The sequence below is a fragment of the Polyodon spathula genome, chromosome 23, assembly GCF_017654505.1.
Source record: "Polyodon spathula isolate WHYD16114869_AA chromosome 23, ASM1765450v1, whole genome shotgun sequence".
NCBI classification, from domain to species: domain Eukaryota; kingdom Metazoa; phylum Chordata; class Actinopteri; order Acipenseriformes; family Polyodontidae; genus Polyodon; species Polyodon spathula.
Genome location: NC_054556.1, coordinates 19,042,649 through 19,063,747, shown reverse-complemented (window position 1 = coordinate 19,063,747; position 21,099 = coordinate 19,042,649). Strand labels below are relative to the sequence as shown.

Below are 21,099 nucleotides of genomic sequence, written 5' to 3'. Positions count from 1 at the left end.
ACAGCAATATATTATCAACCAACAACAAAAAAAAACAAAACAAGGAAACTTGATCCAAAGGGGCAGATCATTAGATGGCGCCAGCTCTTGCTTCTATAAACACTTTGTCAAGTCTAGCCTGTGTTGCATATATCTTATCTAGCAGCAACTTGACCTCCCTTTAGTGTGTCTTTTGGTGTCTTGTAGTGTATTTATTACAGCTTCTAGCCCCCTTGCAATAGCATTTTGCATATGTTTGTAGGAAATCTTTAGAACTCAACTTGAAGGCTGTGCTCTTTTCACCAGAATCAAGACTCATAGCGTGCAAGTGCCGTTATCTCAATGACAGTGAAGCACTGCAAACCCCAGGGGCATGCATAACGGGGGGCAAGCAGGGGCACTGGCCTCTCCAATAATCATCTCAAAATATAGATTTCTGCTTCTCTCTCTCTCTCTCTCTCTCTCTCTCTCTCTCTCTCTCTCTCTCTCTCTCTCTCTCTCTCTCTCTCTCTCTCTCTAGCACATCATCCGTGGGAATCGTCCAATCAAGGCGGAGATGGCACACCAGCTGTATGTGCTGCAGGTGCTGACCTTTAACCTTCTGGAGGAGCGCATGATGACCAAGATGGACCCCAGTGACCAGGTAAGCCAGACCTGGGCCGAACCAGACTGAAGCCGGCCAAATGAGTGACCAATAGGAGCTGAGCAAGCAATGATGGATGACACAAACTTTTGAAAGAGCCGGAGCATAAACAACAAGGATATTAATACCAACATTTTCAATATGCAGTCTGCTATACAGTAAATGTACAACACGCTATATTTAATAACATAAGAAATCTTTAAACTGACACATTTGACTGTATACCAATCTTTATATTTGGAACATTTTAAATACTGTGCAGCAACCTACTTACATTTAAAGTGTGTTATATTTTAATTGCAAAGTGGTATTCAGTGGGGTAAATGTCCGTTGTGTAACTGATAGTGATTGCTGTTACCCAGAGTGTGAGATGAACCAAAGAGACTTTATCACATTATATTATAGCCAGAACATTGCAATGTATTAAGTGGAGGGTGACATTACTTTAGGGAAAAACCTATACAAAAATGTGAACAATTTGATATTGTTCACAAGCCTCATATATGAAAACGACATCCCCCTGCTGTAGTGGAGTTATTCTGTGTCAAGTCAAGTGAAAAGCAGTTTGGGCGTGCGTATGGGAACAGTGCAATCTTCAATGGCACTTTGATGCTGCTTTTACAGAATTTGAATAGGCCACTGTCTTGGTGTTATGCAAATGTTTTGCAGAAGCAATACTGTTTAACTTGAAGTGTTTTTTAGTCTGAATGGTTGCGATGATTGAGCATCTCGCTCTTCGGTTCCCTCAGACTCAGAGAGACATCATCTTCGAGCTGCGCAGGGTAGTCTTCGACGCAGAGTCTGACCCCAACAGCAGCAGTGCAGAGAAGCGCAAGACCATGTACACAAAGGACTACAAGATGCTGGGCTTCACTGTGAGTGTGCTGAATACGAGGGCTCCTTCCAGATTGAAGCTTACAAATATGTGCCCCATCTGGGGCACTGGTAGTATAGGAAAGAGTACTCCACTCAACACTGCAAAGCGCTCTAGTAGTATAGGAAAGAGTACTCCACTCAACACTGCAAAGCGCTCTAGTAGTATAGGAAAGAGTACTCCACTCAACACTGCAGAGTGCTCTAGTAGTATAGGAAAGAGAACTCCACTCAACACTGCAAAGCGCTCTAGTAGTATAGGAAAGAGTACTCCACTCAACACTGCAAAGCGCTCTAGTAGTATAGGAAAGAGAACTCTACTAGGCAGTGCAGGGCTCTAGTAGTATAAGAAAGAGAACTCCACTCAGCACTACAGAACACTCTAGTAATAAAGGAACGATCCCTCAAAACAGCTGCATATCTTGATCTTTTTCAATATAAGACACTGAAACTTTTACCTATTTTTTTTCTTTTTCAGAACTGATCACGTTTTGTTACGCATCTACATGGCAGTAAACTAAGTTCTTTAGAAATGATGTACACATTTATACTTTAAACAGTCAATTGTAAGCTAAAAGCCACCAAAAAAAGGTTTCATCAAACATTTGTTGGTACCAGATAATCTCAGGATAACCACAGATGAGTGGCTGCTGCAACACATGTGAATCCTTGGTGCTGTAAAATGCTCTAATAATACAGCTGTGGTTTATCAGGGTAGAAGGTGGTCAAAATCAAGCAGACAAATGTTGAGACAAATGTCTCTTTCACAATGTCTTGTGGAGAGCCGCACGCTGTCCTTCACATTTAAGCTTAAGTGTTTTTATGATCTGTTACATTGCTGAGTATTATAGATTATTATTAAACTGAGTTGTTTTTCAATTACTCCTTCTGTCTCTATAAATATATATCCCCTGTTGTACTTTCAGATGATTGAGTCTCTCTCTTTTTTTTTTTTTTTTTTTTTAGCAACTCAAATCTTATCTATATTTTTAGACCAATCCAATTGCTTGTCGTCAGCAGTAGCAGTCTGTGCTGTAGCTGCTCTGTGGAGCGAGTCTGATGAGTCTTCTCCCTCCTCAGAATCATGTGAACCCTGCTATGGATTTCACCCAGACTCCCCCAGGCATGCTGGCCCTGGACAACATGCTGTACCTGGCCAAGGGACACCAGGACACCTACATCCGGGTAAGCATCCAGGAAACCAGCTTGAGAACTGGGGCTGAACCTCACGGTGCTGCTCACTCGCAACAAGATAACCTAGCTGAGGAGTTTGCTATCAAAGGATCTAGCTAACCAAGCTGACCTGAATAAGAACTAACTCTGCCCTATATAGGTGATCCGTCATTACGATACATATGTCGTATCATGAGGTCATGATTCAGCGGCTCTTTCTATTTTCTGCCCTCCCAGATCGTGCTGGAGAACAGCAGCCGCGAAGATAAACACGAGTGTCCGTTTGGGCGCTGCGCCATCGAGCTGACAAGAATGCTGTGCGAGATCCTGCAAGTCGGCGAGCTGCGTGAGTGTCAGAGAGAGAGAGAGAGAGGGGCGAGGTTACTGCAGGAAGGGCTTCTATCAGTGGAATAATTCCATAAGTCATCAGTCAATCAAAACCTTTATTTATCCAGATGAGTCAATTGAGAACAAATTCTTATTTACAATGACGAGCTGGCAAGAGGCTCACACCACCACAGCAAACATAAAACACAATAAGAAGGGCTACAATGACTATCACCCCATGCTCTCTGTCCCTAGCTAACTAGGGCTGCAAAGACTATCACCCCATGCTCTCTCTCCCTAGCTAACGAGGGCTGCAATGACTATCACCCCATGTTCTTCACTCACGATCGCGCCTGGGAGGAGTTCTTCTGTGTCTGCATCCAGCTGCTCAACAAAACCTGGAAAGAGATGAGAGCCACAGCCGAGGACTTCAACAAGGTGAGAGTGAAAGAGGAGACTTCATCACAGACTGACAGGCTACTTGAGTGCCCGTTTATGTACACATTGAATTGGGTAGTGTCCCCATCTCCTGCCACAGCACTGTAGATTTGATGCCACCTGAAATCCTGGAGACTGTGCAGCAAAGGAAACGGTTGGTTGGGTACCTTTCTGATGAATATTAATAGTCCTGTCAATTTTAATGGAAAAAAAAATAATACTCATTTTGAAGAAAAAAAAAAAAGGTTATGTTGACATAGAATTGAACCGAATCAGTCAAGCCGATAGTACAGTGAGAAGTCTGGAATATGAGCTGTCGCTATTGTGGAAGCTTGTGTTGAGTTGATCTGTGTGTGTGTGTGTATTGATCTTTGTGAGTTGATCTCTGTGTGTGTGTGTGCTCTCTGCAGGTGGTGCGGGAGCAGATCACTATGTGTGTGTATATTGATCTGTGTGTATGTGTTGATCTGTGTGTGTGTTTGTATCTGTGTGTATTGATCTCTGTGTGTGTGTATTGATCTGTGTGTGTGTGTATTTATCTCTGTATGTGTGTGTTCTCTGTACAGGTGATGCAGGTGGTGTGGGAGCAGATCACTGTGTATGTATATTGATATGTGTGTGTGTATTGATCTGTGTGTGTTTGTTGATCTGTGTGTGTATTGATCTCTGTGTGTGTTTGTGTCTGTGTGTATTGATCTCTGTGTGTGTGTATTGATCTGTGTGTGTGTATTGATCTGTTTGTGTGTGTATTGATCTCTGTATGTGTGTGTTCTCTGTACAGGTGATGCAGGTGGTGTGGGAGCAGATCACTATGTGTATGTATATTGATCTGTGTGTGTGTATTGATCTGTGTGTGTTTGTTGATCTGTGTGTGTATTGATCTCTGTGTGTGTTTCTGTCTGTGTATATTGATCTGTGTGTGTGTATTGATCTGTTTGTGTGTGTATTGATCTCTCTGTGTGTGTGTGTTCTCTGTACAGGTGATGCAGGTGGTGCGGGAGCAGATCACTATCTGTGTGTGTTGATCTGTGTGTGTGTGTACTGATCTGTGTGTGTTTGTTGATCTGTGTGTGTATGTGTATTGATTTGTGTTTGTGTCTGTGTATTGATCTGTTTGTGTGTGTGTGTGTGTTCTCTGTACAGGTGATGCAGGTGGTGCGGGAGCAGATCACTCGTGCTCTGGGGATGAAGCCCAACTCTCTGGACCAGTTCAAGGTTAAACTGCGCGGGCTGAGCTACTCTGAGGTCCTGAGACTGAGGCAGTCAGAGAGAATGAGCCAGGATGACTTCCAGTCTCCTCCCATCATGTGAGTCACACCCTGACTTCAGAACGCCTCCGACGCTGTCATATTCAAACTGGGAGGGTTAGATTTGAAATGTTTAAACTTAATTCTGATAGACTACAACAAACAATGTGGATGAGACTACATGTGCACAACATTTACATGTATATGGAGATTAAGAAGAATTAATGAAATAATGCTGCACTGCACTCATCCTGCTGTGTATACGTTACAGCTAATATTTGACATGCTTCTTCAATTTAGAAAAAAATCAAAATGTTTAAACTATTTACAAAAACTGAAACAAGATTTGATAGAGTTCTGCAGACTGGTATAAGGGTACTTGTGATATAATGAGGCATCGCACTGGTCTTGTTCATGAGATTTGTGTGATGCATCGACACAGTCTTGTTCATGAGATCTGTGTGATGCAATGAGACATCGCCCCAGTCTTGTTCATGAGATCTGTGATGGTTATCCTCGTTTCCGCTGTGTCCCTCCAGTGAGCTGCGGGAACGCATCCAGCCCGAGATCCTAGAGCTGATCAAACAGCAGCGTTTCAACCGGCTGTGCGAGGGGAGCTGCTTCCGCAAGATCGGGAACCGCCGACGGCAAGGTAGGGCCCCAGAGGCTTCTCCAGCTGCACGCTGCAGAGCTGAGAGAGGAGAGCCACAGCAAGTTAAAGGGTGAATGGAGAGGATTTAAAAAAACATAGATTGCCTTACCCACCTATGTCATGTTTCTTACCTCTAATCTTTATTATCTCATTACTGCTCCATCTCCTTATACAGGTTTCCCATAGTAGCAGTAAAGCTAAGTGCAGTAAAACTTAGTGAAAGCATATGCAAGCATTGTAAAATGTACCGTGTGCTGAGAATCTTGACTTGTTTTAGTTGAAGATATGCAGACATACAATGCTATGAGGTAATTCCTGCAGGAGTGGATCACTCCAATGGTTTCACTGCAATCAGACCCACAGGGTAATATTAGTAACATCTAGAATGAACTGAGGTAAAAAAATAAATAAAAATAACCAAGTGTCAGAACTTTTAAAGACTGGGTTAGCACTCCTTTGTGACAGGACACACATGCGGACACACCTACAGAATAGAATCTCTGTAGTCATGGATACGGACACACCTACAGAATAGAATCTCTGTAGTCATGGATACAGACCACCTACACTAAGGTCAGCCCTCTCTCTCTCTCTCCCCTCATGAGGCAGCAGTAGAATAATGAATGAGAGAGTGTGCCAGATAGGAGTGAAGTCCTGTGGTTTATCCTCTTCTCTCTCCCTCCTCCCCCTCTCTTCACAGAGAAGTTCTGGTTCTGCCGCCTCTCTCTGAACCACAAGGTCCTTCACTATGGAGATCTGGAGGAGCCGCCACAGGGGGAGGTGCCCTTTGAGTCCTTGACTGACAAGAGTGAGTGTGAGGGAGGGGCTTCACAGGCTGCCACCAGGGGGCGAGCCGCAGCACTATTATTATTCACTTTCCTCAATCCGGCAGCTGCGCACTATTTAACAGTGCAGTATCCAAGCGGAAATTCAATATTCCTGTATAAGAGCAATTGAAAAGCAATACATATAACAGAGGACATACAATATGTATATCTTGATAGAGAAGGAAGGAGTAATTGAAAAACAAATCTCTATTTTAATAGTAAACTACAATGCTTCAACCACCTTTAGCAAGGATAAGTTCATATAAATCTTGAACTGTATGGGAAGTGGTGGGAGAAAAAAAAAGTTAATACCCAATGTAAGGCCTTATTTGAAGGATCTTAGTTTATATAAAAACAAAAAACAAATGTACAGTACATGATTCATTCTTTGTCTGCTGGATACAGAACCAAGTATTTCAGTGCTTACATGTGTTGGGGAATTAATTTAACACGCCCCTCCCTCCCTCCCTCCCCCTCTTGCTCCCGCTCCCTCCCTCACTCACTCTCTCCCCCCAGTCCCAGTGGCTGATATCAAGTCTGTGGTGACTGGGAAGGACTGTCCTCACATGAAAGAGAAGAGCGCCCTCAAGCAGAACAAGGTCCTAAAAACACCTTCAATACAGTACAGCACATCTTCTTGTCAAAACACATCCTTCATTCTTTAATTAACTCCTGTTTTTTGAAAGGGAAATAAAATCATGCTAGTGCTACAACATGAGACACAAAACACTTTGACAGTCCTTAAGAGAACTGGGAATACACAACTTAGTTGTTTGGTTCTAGTTTTGATAAAGGTTTGAAATATCCCAGTTATCTGAAGTAATGTGTCCTGCTGACTTATAAAAACGCCCCTGTGGCTTCAGTAGAGCTCTCAGAATCAAATCCAACAAATCATATGAAACGGAATAAATTCAGTGAAAAAAGGTCTTGAATGTCTTTGCAGAGCTTTTTGACTCCTTGCTGTCTCACACAGGAGGTGCTGGAGCTCGCCTTTTCAATCCTTCATGATCCTGACGAGGCCCTGAACTTCGTGGCACCAAACAAATATGAGGTGAGAGAGCTGGCCAGAGAGTAAAATGTATTGCAAATACAATGCCAAGAAAAAGTTTGTGAACCCCAATGATAACTGTGGAAATTCCATAGTTTTACCATGATAGCCTTCTTGAATGAAAACTGTTCTTAAATATCCAATAGGGTTTATATTAACCAAGTCCATGTCTTTTGAAACAAAATGATGTATGAATTAGACAAACAATGAGTAATTAAGATTCAGGGTATGTGAAAAAGTAAGTGAACCCCTGTTTTTATCAGCTCAACTAAGGGGACAATTAGTTTAAATAATTGGGTAGATCTTCAGGGGTGAGTTTGGAGGCCCCACCCTATATAAAGATCAGAAACTTTGTGAGTTTGGTCTTCACCATACAGGTGTGTGGAAACACATCATGCCAAGATCAAAAGAAATCTCTGAGGACCTCAGAAAAACAGTTATGTATGCTTATCAGTCTAGAAATAGTTACAAAACCATTTCTAAGGATTTGGGGCTTCACTAATCCACTGTCAGACAGATGAGAAAGTTCAGACCACAGTCACTCTACCCAGGAGCAGTCGTCCTACCAAAATCTCTCCAAGAACAAACTGGAAAATCATCAAGAAAGTCACAAAGAACCCCAGAGTAACATCCAAGGATCTGCAGGCCACTCTCGCCTTGGCTAATGTGAGTGTTCATGACTCAAATATCAGAAAAAGACTGAACAAGAATTGTTCATGGAAGGATAGCCGGGAGGAAACCACTGCTCTCTAAAAAGAACATTGCTGCCTGTCTGAAGTTCGCCAAAGAGCACATAGGTGATCCACAAGACTTTTGGAACAATGTTCTCTGGACAGACGAGTCAAAGGTAGAACTTTTTGGCCTCAATGAGAAACTTTATGTTTGGCGAAAACCAAACACTGCGTTCGAACAGAAGAACCTCATGATTATACTGTATTTACAGTATAATCATAAATCTCGAAAAACTACTCACTTCTAAATCTTTTGTAGTCATTTTTGTATTACTTTAGTATAAATATATGTTAATTTGGATTCATATGTTGTTTTTTTCTGACTTTATGTGAACGAAAAGACACACATTTGCCCGTTTTCCCATTGGAAATCGTGATATTTTGAAATATAAAAAAGCAAAGTTTGTGGGGAATAATAGCCATGTTCTATACTTTTGAGGCATAAGCAATTAGGAAATAACACTTACTACCCCGGAACAAAAAAAAAAAAAAAAAAAAAAACATTGTTACACGGTGTTATATATATATATATATATATATATATATATATATATATATATATATATATATATATATATATATATATATAATTTTAAACGTTTTAGTATAGTTTTAGTGGGAGTTATTCTTGGCTCACTCTGATAAGGCCAAGTCTCAGGCAGTAATTGTGCGTGCTGCTCTTATTCTTTAAATAATTTACATAAAATATGCAATGCAAATATTTTTTAAATAGCATGTTTACACAGATAACCATGAATAAACTAAAATAAGAGGATAGATAGCGTCTCGCTTTGTTTCAATTTGACAAATTTGTCATCACTACTCTGTTTTAAAGATCGCTCATCTCCAGTACAATTATTCAGAGAAAGTGAATTCGTAACTAAATATACTACAGTGTTTCCCTTGTCTGGTGAAATAAAATAAAAAATAGAGATTGAAAATTAAATTCTAAATAGTGAAATGTATTACTGTATTGTTCTCAATAACAGTGTGCGAAATTCAGTGCTAACCCGGCATATTAACACCCGTCTCTGCTCACAAATGATTGGACAGCTGTCAGATCTTTCACTTTCCCATTGGCTACTCATTCGCCTTCAATTTTCATGCAGAATACCGTGAACGGTCTCTGCTTGCTTATGATTGGACAGCTGGGTAAAACTTGGCAGATATTTGACTCTCCTATTGGTTAAACTTACAGTTGGTACCTGTACCTGAAGCAGGCACAGTTTATGTCCCACCCAGCTAACTTATGACTTGGGCTACCGCAGAGACAATGCAGATATTCAATTGGTTGATTGTATTGCAAAAGACATTCAGAAAAAAAAAAAATCTAGTACGTACAAGCACAGCATAAGCGAACAGCACTGTCAACAGACTGCTGTGGTGCTTTTTGTTGGAAAATGTGTTTAAAGCTTTATTTATTTTACCATGCTACAACCCGCCAGAAATGTGTTCATGACCCATAATTTAAAAACAGCTGCCGCGGGCATGATGGCCTGGCTTCGCGGGCATGACTTTGAGGACCACTGGGTTAGGGGTTGGTTGCAGTTGAATGGAGTAAAGGGCTATATTTTTCTTCTTTCTTTGTGCTGCCCCCTTGTGATGTTTGCGTGATTCTTGGTGTATTTATTGTGGTGTCTCTGTCTGTGTTAAGATGGTTCAGGAGCTGCTCTTCAGCTCTTGTTGTCTTACTAGATATATGTAACATCAGTAGATCAGCATTTGTCTTCCTAGGAGTAAGAGACAGTGCCATACGAAATGTGGATAATAATGATGATTGATCCCTTCCCTTAACTCGTGCTTGCCCCCTGTCTCTGGCAGTACTGTATCTGGACAGACGGCCTGTGCGCTCTGATTGGACGGGAGATGGGCAGTGAGTTGACCCGCAGTGACCTGGACACGCTGCTCAGCATGGAGATGAAACTCCGCCTCCTCGACCTGGAGAACATCCAGATTCCAGAGGCCCCGCCCCCCATCCCCAAAGAGCCCAGCAGCTACAACTTTGTCTACCACTACGGCTGAGAGAGAGAGAGAGAGAGAGAGAGAGAGAGAGAGTGCCCCCTAGGGCTGAGGAGGGGGCAGACAGGGCTCACGCTGGAAAGGGCACACTCTTGTGGTGGGAACACCTTTTAACAGGCTCAGTTTGAAAAGGGAAACTCTCTATTAAGGTCTCTTAATAAAAGGTGTTCTCAAAATTAGACTTCTGGGGTGCAAGGGAAGATTGGGTGGACCCTTTTTAGGACCCACTTTGAGGGAATTTTAGCTCACTTGCCAGGGTCCCATTTTTTAATGAAAAAAAAAAAAGTAAACCCTTTTTTTTTTTCTTCCAAAGTACAATTTTTCAACTGGTCCTGTTGTGTGCAGATCTCTCTTGCCCTGTTGTCATGGAGACAGCAAGCTGGCCTCCCCTGTGCCTGGTACTGTACGTTGTGTGTATTTAGATTTGGGTTGTAATGTTTTTCAGGAGGTGATGTTCCGTTTCTCATAAAAACTCAAGCATAGATTCTAAGGTAAAGCTTCAAGACTAGCTGAGCTATGAAGGCACTAACCCAGCCTACTTGGGATATCAGATTGACATGTTTACTGTAATAATGGGATTTATCTGAAGAAATCAATTTTACAAACACCCTGATTACTTTACAGTAATTACTAGAACTATGATTTTGCTTTCAAATTAAATGACTTAGACCTTCATTCCTAATAATCTTTTATTAAGATGAACTGCCATTCATTGCAAGTGCTTTTTTAAAAAAAATTACATAATGAAGATAACTTCTTAAAAGATGTTGTTTATAACCTCCAGCTGCTGCAGGTAGTACCAGCCGTGTGCCTGTCTGACTCGACGAGAAGATTTGGGGTGGATGTTTCTGTGCCTAGACACAAAATTCCCTTTGGGGAATGTAAACAAACTGGATTGTAAAGTGTAATAAAATAAGGCGGCTGAACTATGGATAAAAAAAGTAGCCATCACTGTTGTATTTTACTGTATGACTGGAAATGTGCAGTTTGAAGTGTAAAATTAGCTCGGTTTAATGAAGGAGCAACACAACTGACAGAGCACAGAGATCAGGTTGGCAGGACAGGACCAGTTGGCACCCCCTATTGCACAAGCGGTGAACTTGCATTGACAAACAAATACTTGGTGAATTTCTTGGATCCAAATTGAAATGCAGTATTAATTTCTTTCTTCTGTGTTTAGTTGCTGTTATAAGCTGGTACGACTGCTCCAGATTAGCCTTGGTGTTGCTTGAATGTAGCTTGACTGCTATTGTATACAATCACCTGGAGCTGCCGTGCACAACAATTATGCTATTTCAAAGAGGTATAAGAGGTCTGAACAGCAGAATACAAAACCCTGTTCCTATTTCTTATACCAGCCAGACGATTAGTAACGCTAACTGTGTATGTGTATTGTTCAAACCTGATTGAAAGGAGTGCTGAGGTTTTTAAATCTATTTTCGTCCTACTTCTTATCACTGGCAGCATTACCCCGTACTGGTGATCTCCGAGTACTGCTTTGTTTTACTGTAATGCTGGTTAAATACAACACAATAGAGTCAAAAGTTGCTGTTGCTCCCGGTTACCCAAGGACTTCCTGTTCTGTAGGTCAGGTTTACTGTAATTGTCAGCACAGGATGTTATTAGTTACAATACCGCAATGTGTTTTAAAACATACACAATCATGTAGTGTAAGGAGGATAAAGACTTCTGTCCAATTGAATTGACATGCAAGATCCCACTGTGCTTAAAAATAACCATAGAAGTCTCATTGACAATATGTGTCCTTAACCTGTAAACTATAGGTCCTGACCAAATACAATACAAAAAATACCTGCCATCTGTAGCACACACTTTAAATGGGCAGTGACAAGCAGATGCCACCCAAGACATACTCTAATGCAAAGCTGGCCTCCTGCTATCTAGCCAATGCCGAGTGCTGGCACATAACAAGCCAGTGAGGGGCTGTGCAATAGCCTGGGGGGGGGGTTTCATTTTAAACTCTTTATTGACTTTTAAAAATCGAAACAATTAGCTCCGTGCAAAGGCAGAATTTCGAGTGACTGTCTTATGCCAGGGCGAATGTATCATTTGACCCCACTTAAATAGTAAGTGTGGAAAGTCAAAACCCATTCAACAACCTCCACGAGTCTTTTAACATTTCGTGACGTTCATTTTCACATGCCATTGAAAAAGCACTGCAAGTAACAGTGTGCTGTTGCTCTTGTGTGATGAAGTATTCATTGTATTGTTGCTAATTAAAATGTATTTTTTGTAAAGGACTATACAGTTTGAATTTTGGGGCACAGGAGGTCTGTCTGTGGTGCCAAGTCTTTAATGAACAATAATAAACATACATGATTTGCTCGGATAGCAATCAAAAAGTTTACTAAACAGCATCATCCAGTTTTCACTTGTGGGTACACCCGTTAACCCAATCAATACATTACACTAGTCTGCTGTAAATATGGGTTCCATACATTACACCATTAAACTAACCTGCTATTAACAGTTTTTCCATAATATAACTGTCTCTAAGGGACAAGGGTTTATAAGATGGAAATTTTGATGACTAAAAATGACCTGCCAAGGGGTATAGTTACAGAAATTAACGTTTCCAGTACCATTTTATTATTATTATTTGACCATGGTTTGCAGAACAGGATACTAAGGGTGTGTTTTTCTTTGGGAGGGCAATGGTACGGAGTGTGGATATTGTTTTATTTTTAACTTTGAGTTCTTATTTTAATTATGTTACTGAGTAGACTCTAACATGTAACCCTAGTGATGATAGTGAGTGAACTGTTGTAATACAAATATATACATATATAAAAGTGATTCATATCTGTATAGTTTACGTTGCTTTACTGAGACTATTAAGAATTGTCTGAATAAATTCAGGGTTGATGCTGTGTTGTACTGGCTTGTGTCTTTCATTGAAGTGTAACCTTTTTTTTATAAGATTTCTTCTTCTAGCAATTACTCTGCTATTGTGTTTCACTTTGGCAGGGACAGCTCTTCAGTTCCGGCTGCTTGCCACTGATATATATGTAACCAGCTCGATCAATAAAGGCCAGCGCCATCAGTTTCCTTTTGTGTTGCTGATACACTGCTGTGCACTAGAGTGCTGCCACTTACTAATCAAGACCTGGGGTTGGTTTCACAGTCCCTGATTAGCATTCGTATTGGACTATACAATAGGGGTGAGGGGCTGTGAAACCAGTCATTAGTTTTTATAAAGAATACTGAAAAGTTTCTCCTTATTTAAGCACATATATATTGCCAATACAAATGCATTATCTAGGATTCATTTTAAAGACGAATGCTACAGCTTGAGCTAATAAACTGTAGATGCTGAATATTGTGTATAAAAAGTGCTTTTGTTTTTAACTACTGCAGAGCTTGGATTAAATTAATCCGTGGGGTTATAATGGTGTAGAAGGTGTTGAATTCAAATGGACAGTGAGCCTCGGGGTGAACCGCAACAAAGACAAATCGCCCTGGGCTCGGTCTGAGCGAGTGTGGAGAGGGGTTAATAATCACCGTCAAGGTGGGGGTGTTGACTCAGTCATTAGTGAATGCACCCTCAGGCCCTGAGTTATTGTGTTGGATAGGATACTATTGACACCCAAGCACATTCTATGTATTGTATGAGGTAAGAAGGGCTGTAAAATCCTCAAATATTTTTGCACTTTAAAAAAATTGAGATATTTTAAACAATTGTTTTAAATCGAGAAATGCCCCTTTTGATGTCCAATAGTAAAAAAGACCACAGCCACAAATGTAACACAGCCCCTAGGTGCAGACTTTAGAAATAGTGCAATGTCATCTAATTATAATGTTTTATTGGGATAACAGTGACATCTAGTGGTCAAAGACAACGTTTGCACAGGAACATTGAACGCATGTTCCCTATTTAAAATTGTCTATGCTTTTAAAATAACATCCTTAAAACAATTTTCTGACAGAGGAGGAACAGCGTAGAATACAAAAGTATTTAACCGAAAAGGAAAAAAAAAGAAGTTCCAGATAATGCAAGCACATTTTCTGGGTGGATACAGCACGTTGTATGGGGTCAGCGTTCTTGTAGTAGAGCCGGATGAAACTGACCAGTGTAAAGCACTAATTATGGACGACACCTCAGAACTGGCAATGCATTGCAAATATCTGCTGAAATCTTGTACTACTCTATTATTCAATATGTAACTCGATTGTTTATTTGCTCCACATTTTGGTAACGTACAAAGAGCACTTGGGCATTTACGTATGTTCTCCTTTTACTGTATCGTGGTTTCATTTGTATGCGCCAGACTGTGCAAAGCAATACGTAGGCCTACTCCTCGAGGGTGTTATTTTCCTTTCATCATACCGTCAGATCCTTGTCTGCAGTAGATTTATACAGCAAAAGCACAGATTACTCCAATAAACAGGTTATAGCGCCCCCTGCCGGATGCATTTACTATTAATTCATAAACTGAACTCAATTCTACTAAATTATTGTACACAAGGCTGCGTACTGGAAGTAATAATATAATATAATATTGATATCGTTTTGAATGATTGACATGTTGGCCTATTCGCCCTCAGCATTAACCCACGTGTTGAAACGAGAAACCTCCGAAATTTATATTAATTTAATTCTTATTTTCAGTGTACCGGTACACTTGGCTGCAGTCGGAGCTTGGTAGCTAAGTCCGTTGAGCCTCTACAAGTAATATATTTTATTTTACTATCGCAGAGTGTAATGTTATATTCACCTAAAAACAAAACTTGTATTTTATTTAAACTTCGCTCTGCTTTGTTTCAAACGTCACACCCCGGCTAACAACTTCCTGCTTCGCACCACAATAGTCCCCCCGGAAACAAGGACTGCCGTGCACTATACAAATACAGTAAAAGTGTTGTTAGTGTGGAATTGTGTGATACATTTGTTTGTACTGATGCTAATAGTTTTGATATTATTTTTAAATACGCCCGATATTGATATTGTATTGAGTGTGCGGGAGTCAGTGTGCGCTTTGTTTCATGTGGGCACTCTTTCTCAGCACACCCACTTCCGCTATAAGAAGGTCCAGGCGGCGCGTTAGCTCCGCGGATCAATTTTTTCGTTTGGCAGAATCCGTTCCGGATCGGCTACATCAGAACCGCAACCATGGTAAGAACCGCTGATCTGTCTTCTCTGAGCGTCGGGGTCGTGGAATCGACGGCTATTTGAGCTGCGGGGATGTAGAGGGGCTCCGAATCCCGTTTGCAGGACTGTTGAAACCGGGCCCTGCGTGGACCGGGGTCTGGAGTGGCTGGAGCAACGCGGAGAATGATTATAGCAGTGAAGACTGGACAGCGGGGGACGAGGTCTAGGGGACTCCAGCCTAGATATAAGTAGGCGTTTTTAGCGTGAAGTTTACCTTTTATCCGGGCCATAGTTCGTGCTGAGAGCTGTTGTTTGCGGCGGTATTCACTCAAACTTTAACATTACTATTTTCTGAAACATGTATGTAGGACTGGCACATGGGAAAATAATCTCTAGATATCGCTACCATAGCAACTGCAGATTTTGCTTGAGAACTTTGGTTTCTTGTTGAATAGGGCATTGTTTGTGATTGGTCTGTAGACTGGTTGTAAGTTTGTAATGCAAGCGGTGAAATGCGCAGTGAATTCTCAAAGATCGGTAGGTAGGTAGCCTTGTTTAGCTTTTAACATGCATTTTTAAATGCATGTAATATCGTCCCTCTGCTAAACATTGCGTACTGGTAGGTCGCCTTTTGTCCTTTCCGCCAATTGAGATACCCAGATGTATTCTAGTACACGGTGCAGTCTAGCCGCGTTGTTTAAATCGCGCCAGAACAGCACTGGACAATGAGACTCCAACACGGAGTCGTTAAATTATCGTGCAGATCTTGTTAAGCAGCCATTGTTTGCTTATGAAGAGCCTCTTAAAATGGCCACTTTACATAAAGTTCAGCTGTAATAAAGGTACGCCGTTGTGGAGCACATGTAACATTTCTGCTGTGCACCCTAGTCTCTTTAACCATGTTATATGGTATTATCTGTGTACTGGATCAATGATGACACCTAATAATGCTGATTCCTAATGCTGAACTCCATTATTAAGCAGGATTACTCTGAGATCCAGTCTCTTCTCTTGCCTGAGCTTGTATGTAATCCATGATCTTCCCAAACAATTGAAGACGCTAGCACAGGTATTCAATCACTTGGTGTGTTCCTTTTGCTGGGCAGACTGTGGGGAAGAGCAGCAAGATGCTGCAGCACATCGACTTCAGGATGCGCTGCATTCTCCAGGATGGCAGAATCTTCATCGGCACCTTCAAAGCTTTCGACAAGCACATGAACCTCATCCTGTGTGACTGTGACGAGTTCAGGAAGATCAAGTAAGACCATAAACCCCACAACGCCACAGGCTGCACTTAGCTCATAGCTCATCTCATGTACAACTCTAGTTGCAAGAGTGTCTTGGATAACCCAGAGCTTATTCATATGCCAAAAAGCAAACTTAAATTTTAAATGTTGGTCATTAGAGTAAGTTCTCTGCTATTAGTCTTGTGTGGGGCATTCCCTCCCAGTTAATTCAATGGAGCTGAATCTGATAAGGAGTTCTGTTTGCAGGATTAAAGTGAGATCCAGCTGGCCTCTTGCAACATGACTCCTCAGAGATTGATCGGAGTAGAAAATCAAAGATGGATCTAGGATTGTGAGACTGCTCCTGTTGTGTTTTTGTGTTGATGCCGCTCCCCCTCACCCGCAGGCCCAAGAACTCGAAGCAGCCGGAGCGAGAGGAGAAGCGCGTGCTGGGCCTGGTGCTTCTGCGTGGAGAGAACCTGGTTTCCATGACTGTGGAGGGACCTCCCCCCAAAGATGTGAGTGTCTGCCTGCTTCATACACGAGCACACCTCTATCACTATACATTGACACACCACATTCTCCAGTGCCTGAATACAACCCCTTTATATGCTCAGAGAACCTGGTCTTAAGTTAGTCAAAAGATGGTATGACTAATTCAAACAGCCCTAATTACAAAGGTTGTTGGTCTGTAGTGATGAACCTTTAATCCATCAACCTCTTGCTTTTTACAGGCTGGGATTCACAATTTAATACTGCCAATGGGTTTTATACATGAAATGAACTATAGCTTTGTATATAGGCCTCAGGCACAAAAGACCCTCATTTTAAGTTAATGTAAATCCTTAAACTAGTATCAATTTTAATATAACTATGCTGCTTTTTGAAGTACGTAAGATTTAAACTTCAAGACAGAACTATTCCAGTTTGCAACTGAACGTTGACCCCAGACTCCCATTTGCAAAGCTGCACTACATAAGCAGGATTACTCTGGTTACCTGGGTATTTTAAGTTATCTAGTAAACTGGTACATACTAGTTCAGTTCCACATGCTTTGTCAAAGCAACTTTTCTGGTACATTGTGAAAGTCTTCTAACCCATTCCTCTCTGTCCACAGACTGGCATTGCCCGAGTACCCTTGGCTGGTGTTGCAGGAGGCCCTGGCGTGGGCAGGGCTGCTGGCAGAGGAGTCCCAGCAGGAGCGCCTATGCCCCAGGCCCCAGCAGGACTAGCGGGCCCTGTGCGGGGAGTGGGTGGCCCTTCACAGCAGGTAAACTGGTCTGAATTTTGAAACTGTCTGGTTCTGCTTGGAATACATGCGTGGTGAGGTGCTGTGATGTCCTTTTGTCTGGCTTGTGTGGGACTGGAATGAACCGTGTGGGTGGTTTGATGCGAGTAAGCAGTCCCCCTTTCCCATGAGTGTGTCTGCAGCAATCACTACCCAAGAGTAAAGCAGGAGGATTCTGTCCAACTTCAAAGAGAAAGCAGAGGCTGGTTCGTTCCCCTCCTTACAACTGATTAGGAATATCCTTGCTGAGCTACTTCTGCACTTCTCTAGGGAACTGTTTTAGTTTATTGCAAGTTGAGTATCTGAATATGGGGATGTGCATAAGTGTCTGTCACATAGTTCTAGCAGACTTGACGTGCGGTTGATTTAAATTGGAAAATACTTTTTTCGGCATAAGTTTGAAAGTATCTGGAGGCACCTGTCTGTTGCACAAAGTACTGTACTTTATTTCACTCAACTTGCGCAAAATTTACTAGCAACATGACCCAACTGGATTGCCTAAGTCCGAGTACTGAAATATTGTGGTAGCAATAAATCTAAACCATTGCTTATCCAATTGTAGTGGAAATTGCGAAGTGCCTTGTGAAAGCAACATTATTGCTCGCCTCAACTAAATATGCAAATGAAGATCTTTTATGTTAACACTTCATGTTTTTAATACCAGTGCTTACACTCTGCCTTATTTATAGTGTGTATGCAAGTGCAATCAAACCGTTACCACAAAATGAAGGGATTGTCTGAAAAGACTAAATTGCTCCCTTCGCTGAATGCCTTGCAGCCTGTTGAAGGATGGTTGGCAGTGGTGCTGTGTATCTTGGCTTTGTGTACTGACTCCTGGTTATCTTTTAGGTCATGACCCCCCAGGGTCGGGGTGCAGCAGCGGCCGCAGCAGCAGGTGCCAGCATCGCTGGAGCCCCCACCCAGTATCCACCTGGAAGAGGGGGACCCCCGCCCATGGGTAGAGGAGCGCCACCACCAGGTATGATCTTGATCAGCCTTCACTGACAGTTAACCAATTCATGTAGTCTAGGCATGGTGTGATTTTGTTTTTAGTTGATCATTAAAGGTTTTCTGATCTGGGTAGTGCTGCACTCTGATGTATTGGGATCTGTCTCTCCACAGGTAAGAGCATTGGTGTTGAGCGGCAGATTTGAAAAGCTATTCCTGTTGCAGGACTGTACCATATCACTTGCCCAGTGTGCAGTAAAGCTTCAGGGATTCTGGATTGGTCATGTTAAAATGTAGGCAGTATAATTTTTAAACTATTACTGTAGCTACAATAAGGTGCATGAACAGTGTTAAGTGACCCAGGCATCTATGCTACTTGAGGTTTAGTTCTATCAGTGATGAATTCAGTTGCGCTAATGCCTAGTTTTGTTTGATGAGGATTACTCGGCCTCTTGGTATAATGCGGTTGTACGCCAAAGACCAGGTCCATTCCCTTATTGACCCTGCCCCTTGTAGTGCATACTAGCTGTTAACCGCACCTTGCTGTCCCTCAGGAATGATGGGTCCTCCCCCAGGAATGAGGCCGCCCATGGGTCCCCCGATGGGCATGCTTCCCGGCCGCGGTGCTCCCATGGGAATGCTCCCTCCTGGAATGAGACCCCCACCCCCTGGAATGAGAGGTAAGGAGCCATGGTGTGACTCTGCTGCAGCTGCATTTTATTCACTAGACTGCCCCTCAGATTATGAAAAGTTGGTACAGGTCTGCCTTTGTGCAACGCTAGGGCTACTGATTTCCATTCCTGGAATGAGCGGTATGGGTGGTTGATGTGAGTAAGCAGGCTCCCCTTTCCCATGGGTGTGTCTGTTGTGATCACTACCCGAGAGTAAAGCAGGAGGATTCTGTCCAACTTCAAAGAGAAAGCAGAGGCTGGTTCGTTCCCCTCCTTACAACTGATTAGGAATATCAAACTTTACAGTGAATTACAAGTTTAATATCAGAAAAGTGTGGGAAGTGTATCTCACATATAGCTCCTAAAGTTTATCTGATTTTGATGGAACTTGGTAAGGACATTCTTCAGCGCAAGTTGAAAGTATCTATAAGGAGGCACCTGCCTGTATGTTGCACAAAGTACTGTGATCCATCTATATTTTGCTATGTGACTTGTGCATGTCTATGTAAATTTGACAACGATTAACTACTGAAGGGCAGTTACACAATTTGCTATCAACATGACCAAACTGAATTGCCCAGGTCTTAATTACTGTGAAGTAGAGATAGCATTGTAGTGCAGATTGCCGAGTGAATTTAAGTTATTAGACTGGTGGTCTATGCATGTCTAAAGTTCCACTTCATTTACACATGTATGAGGTAGATCTTGGTCTAATCCACCACATGCTGATGGTTATAATCTTGTATTCACGGTCCTGGCTGCAGACGCATGTTGCTGACACTCATACCTGTATTCTTGTGTCTCAGGTCCCCCTCCCCCTGGAATGCGTCCCCCCAGACCCTGAACTCCAGTAGGCCTGTAGTGATGCGTTGTGAGCTGAAATGGGGGTGATGTTTCCCCTTAAAGACTCTGGACTCAAATTCTTGCCTGTGCCTGGAACTGGCTTCACAGCCTCTGGGCTACCCACATCCAGCTGTATAGTGAAATTTTTATATTGTGATTGTTTTGTTTGAATTTTTTAATAAAATTGTTTAACCTATTGCTGTGTTTTTTTGTTTTTGTTCCCCCTCCCCCCCCATTTGTGATGGTTTGTAAGTGTCCTGTTTTGCACTGAGATATTACCAGTTATATTTCTTTCACAGGTTTGTGTGGTCCACTATACACAGTAAGCAGCATGCTATATAGGGAAATACATTTACCAAAGGATCCCCAGCCCCAGATTAGTGTGTGTGCTCTATTGTGCCCAGTCTCAACTATACTGACACCTAGCTTAATAAGCGCTCCCCCATTATTTCAATGTTTTAACAATTTGCGGTCCATTTATTCAGTGCCTGTCAGATGTGTTGGGTCTAACTTTTTTTTCACATGCTGTTTTACAAGCACTGTTTAAATTTTATTCACAGTAAAACATGTTTTAAAATGCACTGCATATCACCAGGACACCGCACTGGATCTTGTGATCACTTGTTTTATCACCAGAACTCCTCCAATAATGCTGTACAAGTCATTATTACTATAACATAAAAAAGCTTGGCAAATGTCCTCAATCTTCTGAGCACTGGATGAGGAAGCAGTTGTCTTATTTATCTCGTGTCTGTGGTGAAGGGACTTTGTGTATTGCTGAGATCTGCCTCTAGCTTTTTTTTTTGGGGGGTCTCACTTGGCCATTGAAAGCTGTTCTCTGCTTTTTCTGGAGGAAAAAACGACTAAGGACCCATGCTTAGCATCTTTTTGATGACGTGGGAAAAATTGTAATGTCAGACCTAGTCCAACGTAAGACTGCAAAGGGTTAATCTTCCAAGTCAGCCACTTTTCTTCTATGTAACAAAATGAAGTATAGTTGGTGTAGATTTGTTTATTTGTATTAAAGTATTTTGCCATAGCAAATCGAGGCCGCTA

The 21,099-nt window shown here is 41.9% G+C and overlaps 2 protein-coding genes across 3 annotated transcripts in view; both read left to right on the top strand.

The window, feature by feature from the left end:
- LOC121298070 (engulfment and cell motility protein 2-like) overlaps positions 1–11,958 on the top strand; it is a 43,880-nt gene extending 31,922 nt beyond the window's left edge. For both annotated transcript variants that reach the window (XM_041224854.1, XM_041224853.1), the window contains 11 exons: positions 500–622; positions 1,372–1,497; positions 2,576–2,680; positions 2,906–3,014; positions 3,297–3,433; positions 4,577–4,740; positions 5,220–5,332; positions 6,033–6,140; positions 6,676–6,758; positions 7,133–7,210; positions 9,760–11,958. In XM_041224854.1, the coding sequence (XP_041080788.1) occupies positions 500–622; positions 1,372–1,497; positions 2,576–2,680; positions 2,906–3,014; positions 3,297–3,433; positions 4,577–4,740; positions 5,220–5,332; positions 6,033–6,140; positions 6,676–6,758; positions 7,133–7,210; positions 9,760–9,960 (1,347 nt within the window). In that variant the 3' untranslated portion in view covers positions 9,961–11,958. The remainder of the gene's footprint in view (positions 1–499; positions 623–1,371; positions 1,498–2,575; positions 2,681–2,905; positions 3,015–3,296; positions 3,434–4,576; positions 4,741–5,219; positions 5,333–6,032; positions 6,141–6,675; positions 6,759–7,132; positions 7,211–9,759) is intronic.
- Positions 11,959–14,974: 3,016 nt separating this feature from the next.
- LOC121298269 (small nuclear ribonucleoprotein-associated protein B') lies at positions 14,975–20,239 on the top strand. Its single transcript, XM_041225300.1, has 7 exons — positions 14,975–15,091; positions 16,174–16,325; positions 16,700–16,811; positions 17,411–17,563; positions 18,431–18,560; positions 19,084–19,209; positions 20,007–20,239. Exons 1-7 carry the CDS (start codon positions 15,089–15,091, stop codon positions 20,042–20,044), a joined length of 714 nt encoding a protein of 237 aa, XP_041081234.1. The 5' UTR covers positions 14,975–15,088; the 3' UTR covers positions 20,045–20,239.
- Positions 20,240–21,099: the final 860 nt, after the last annotated feature.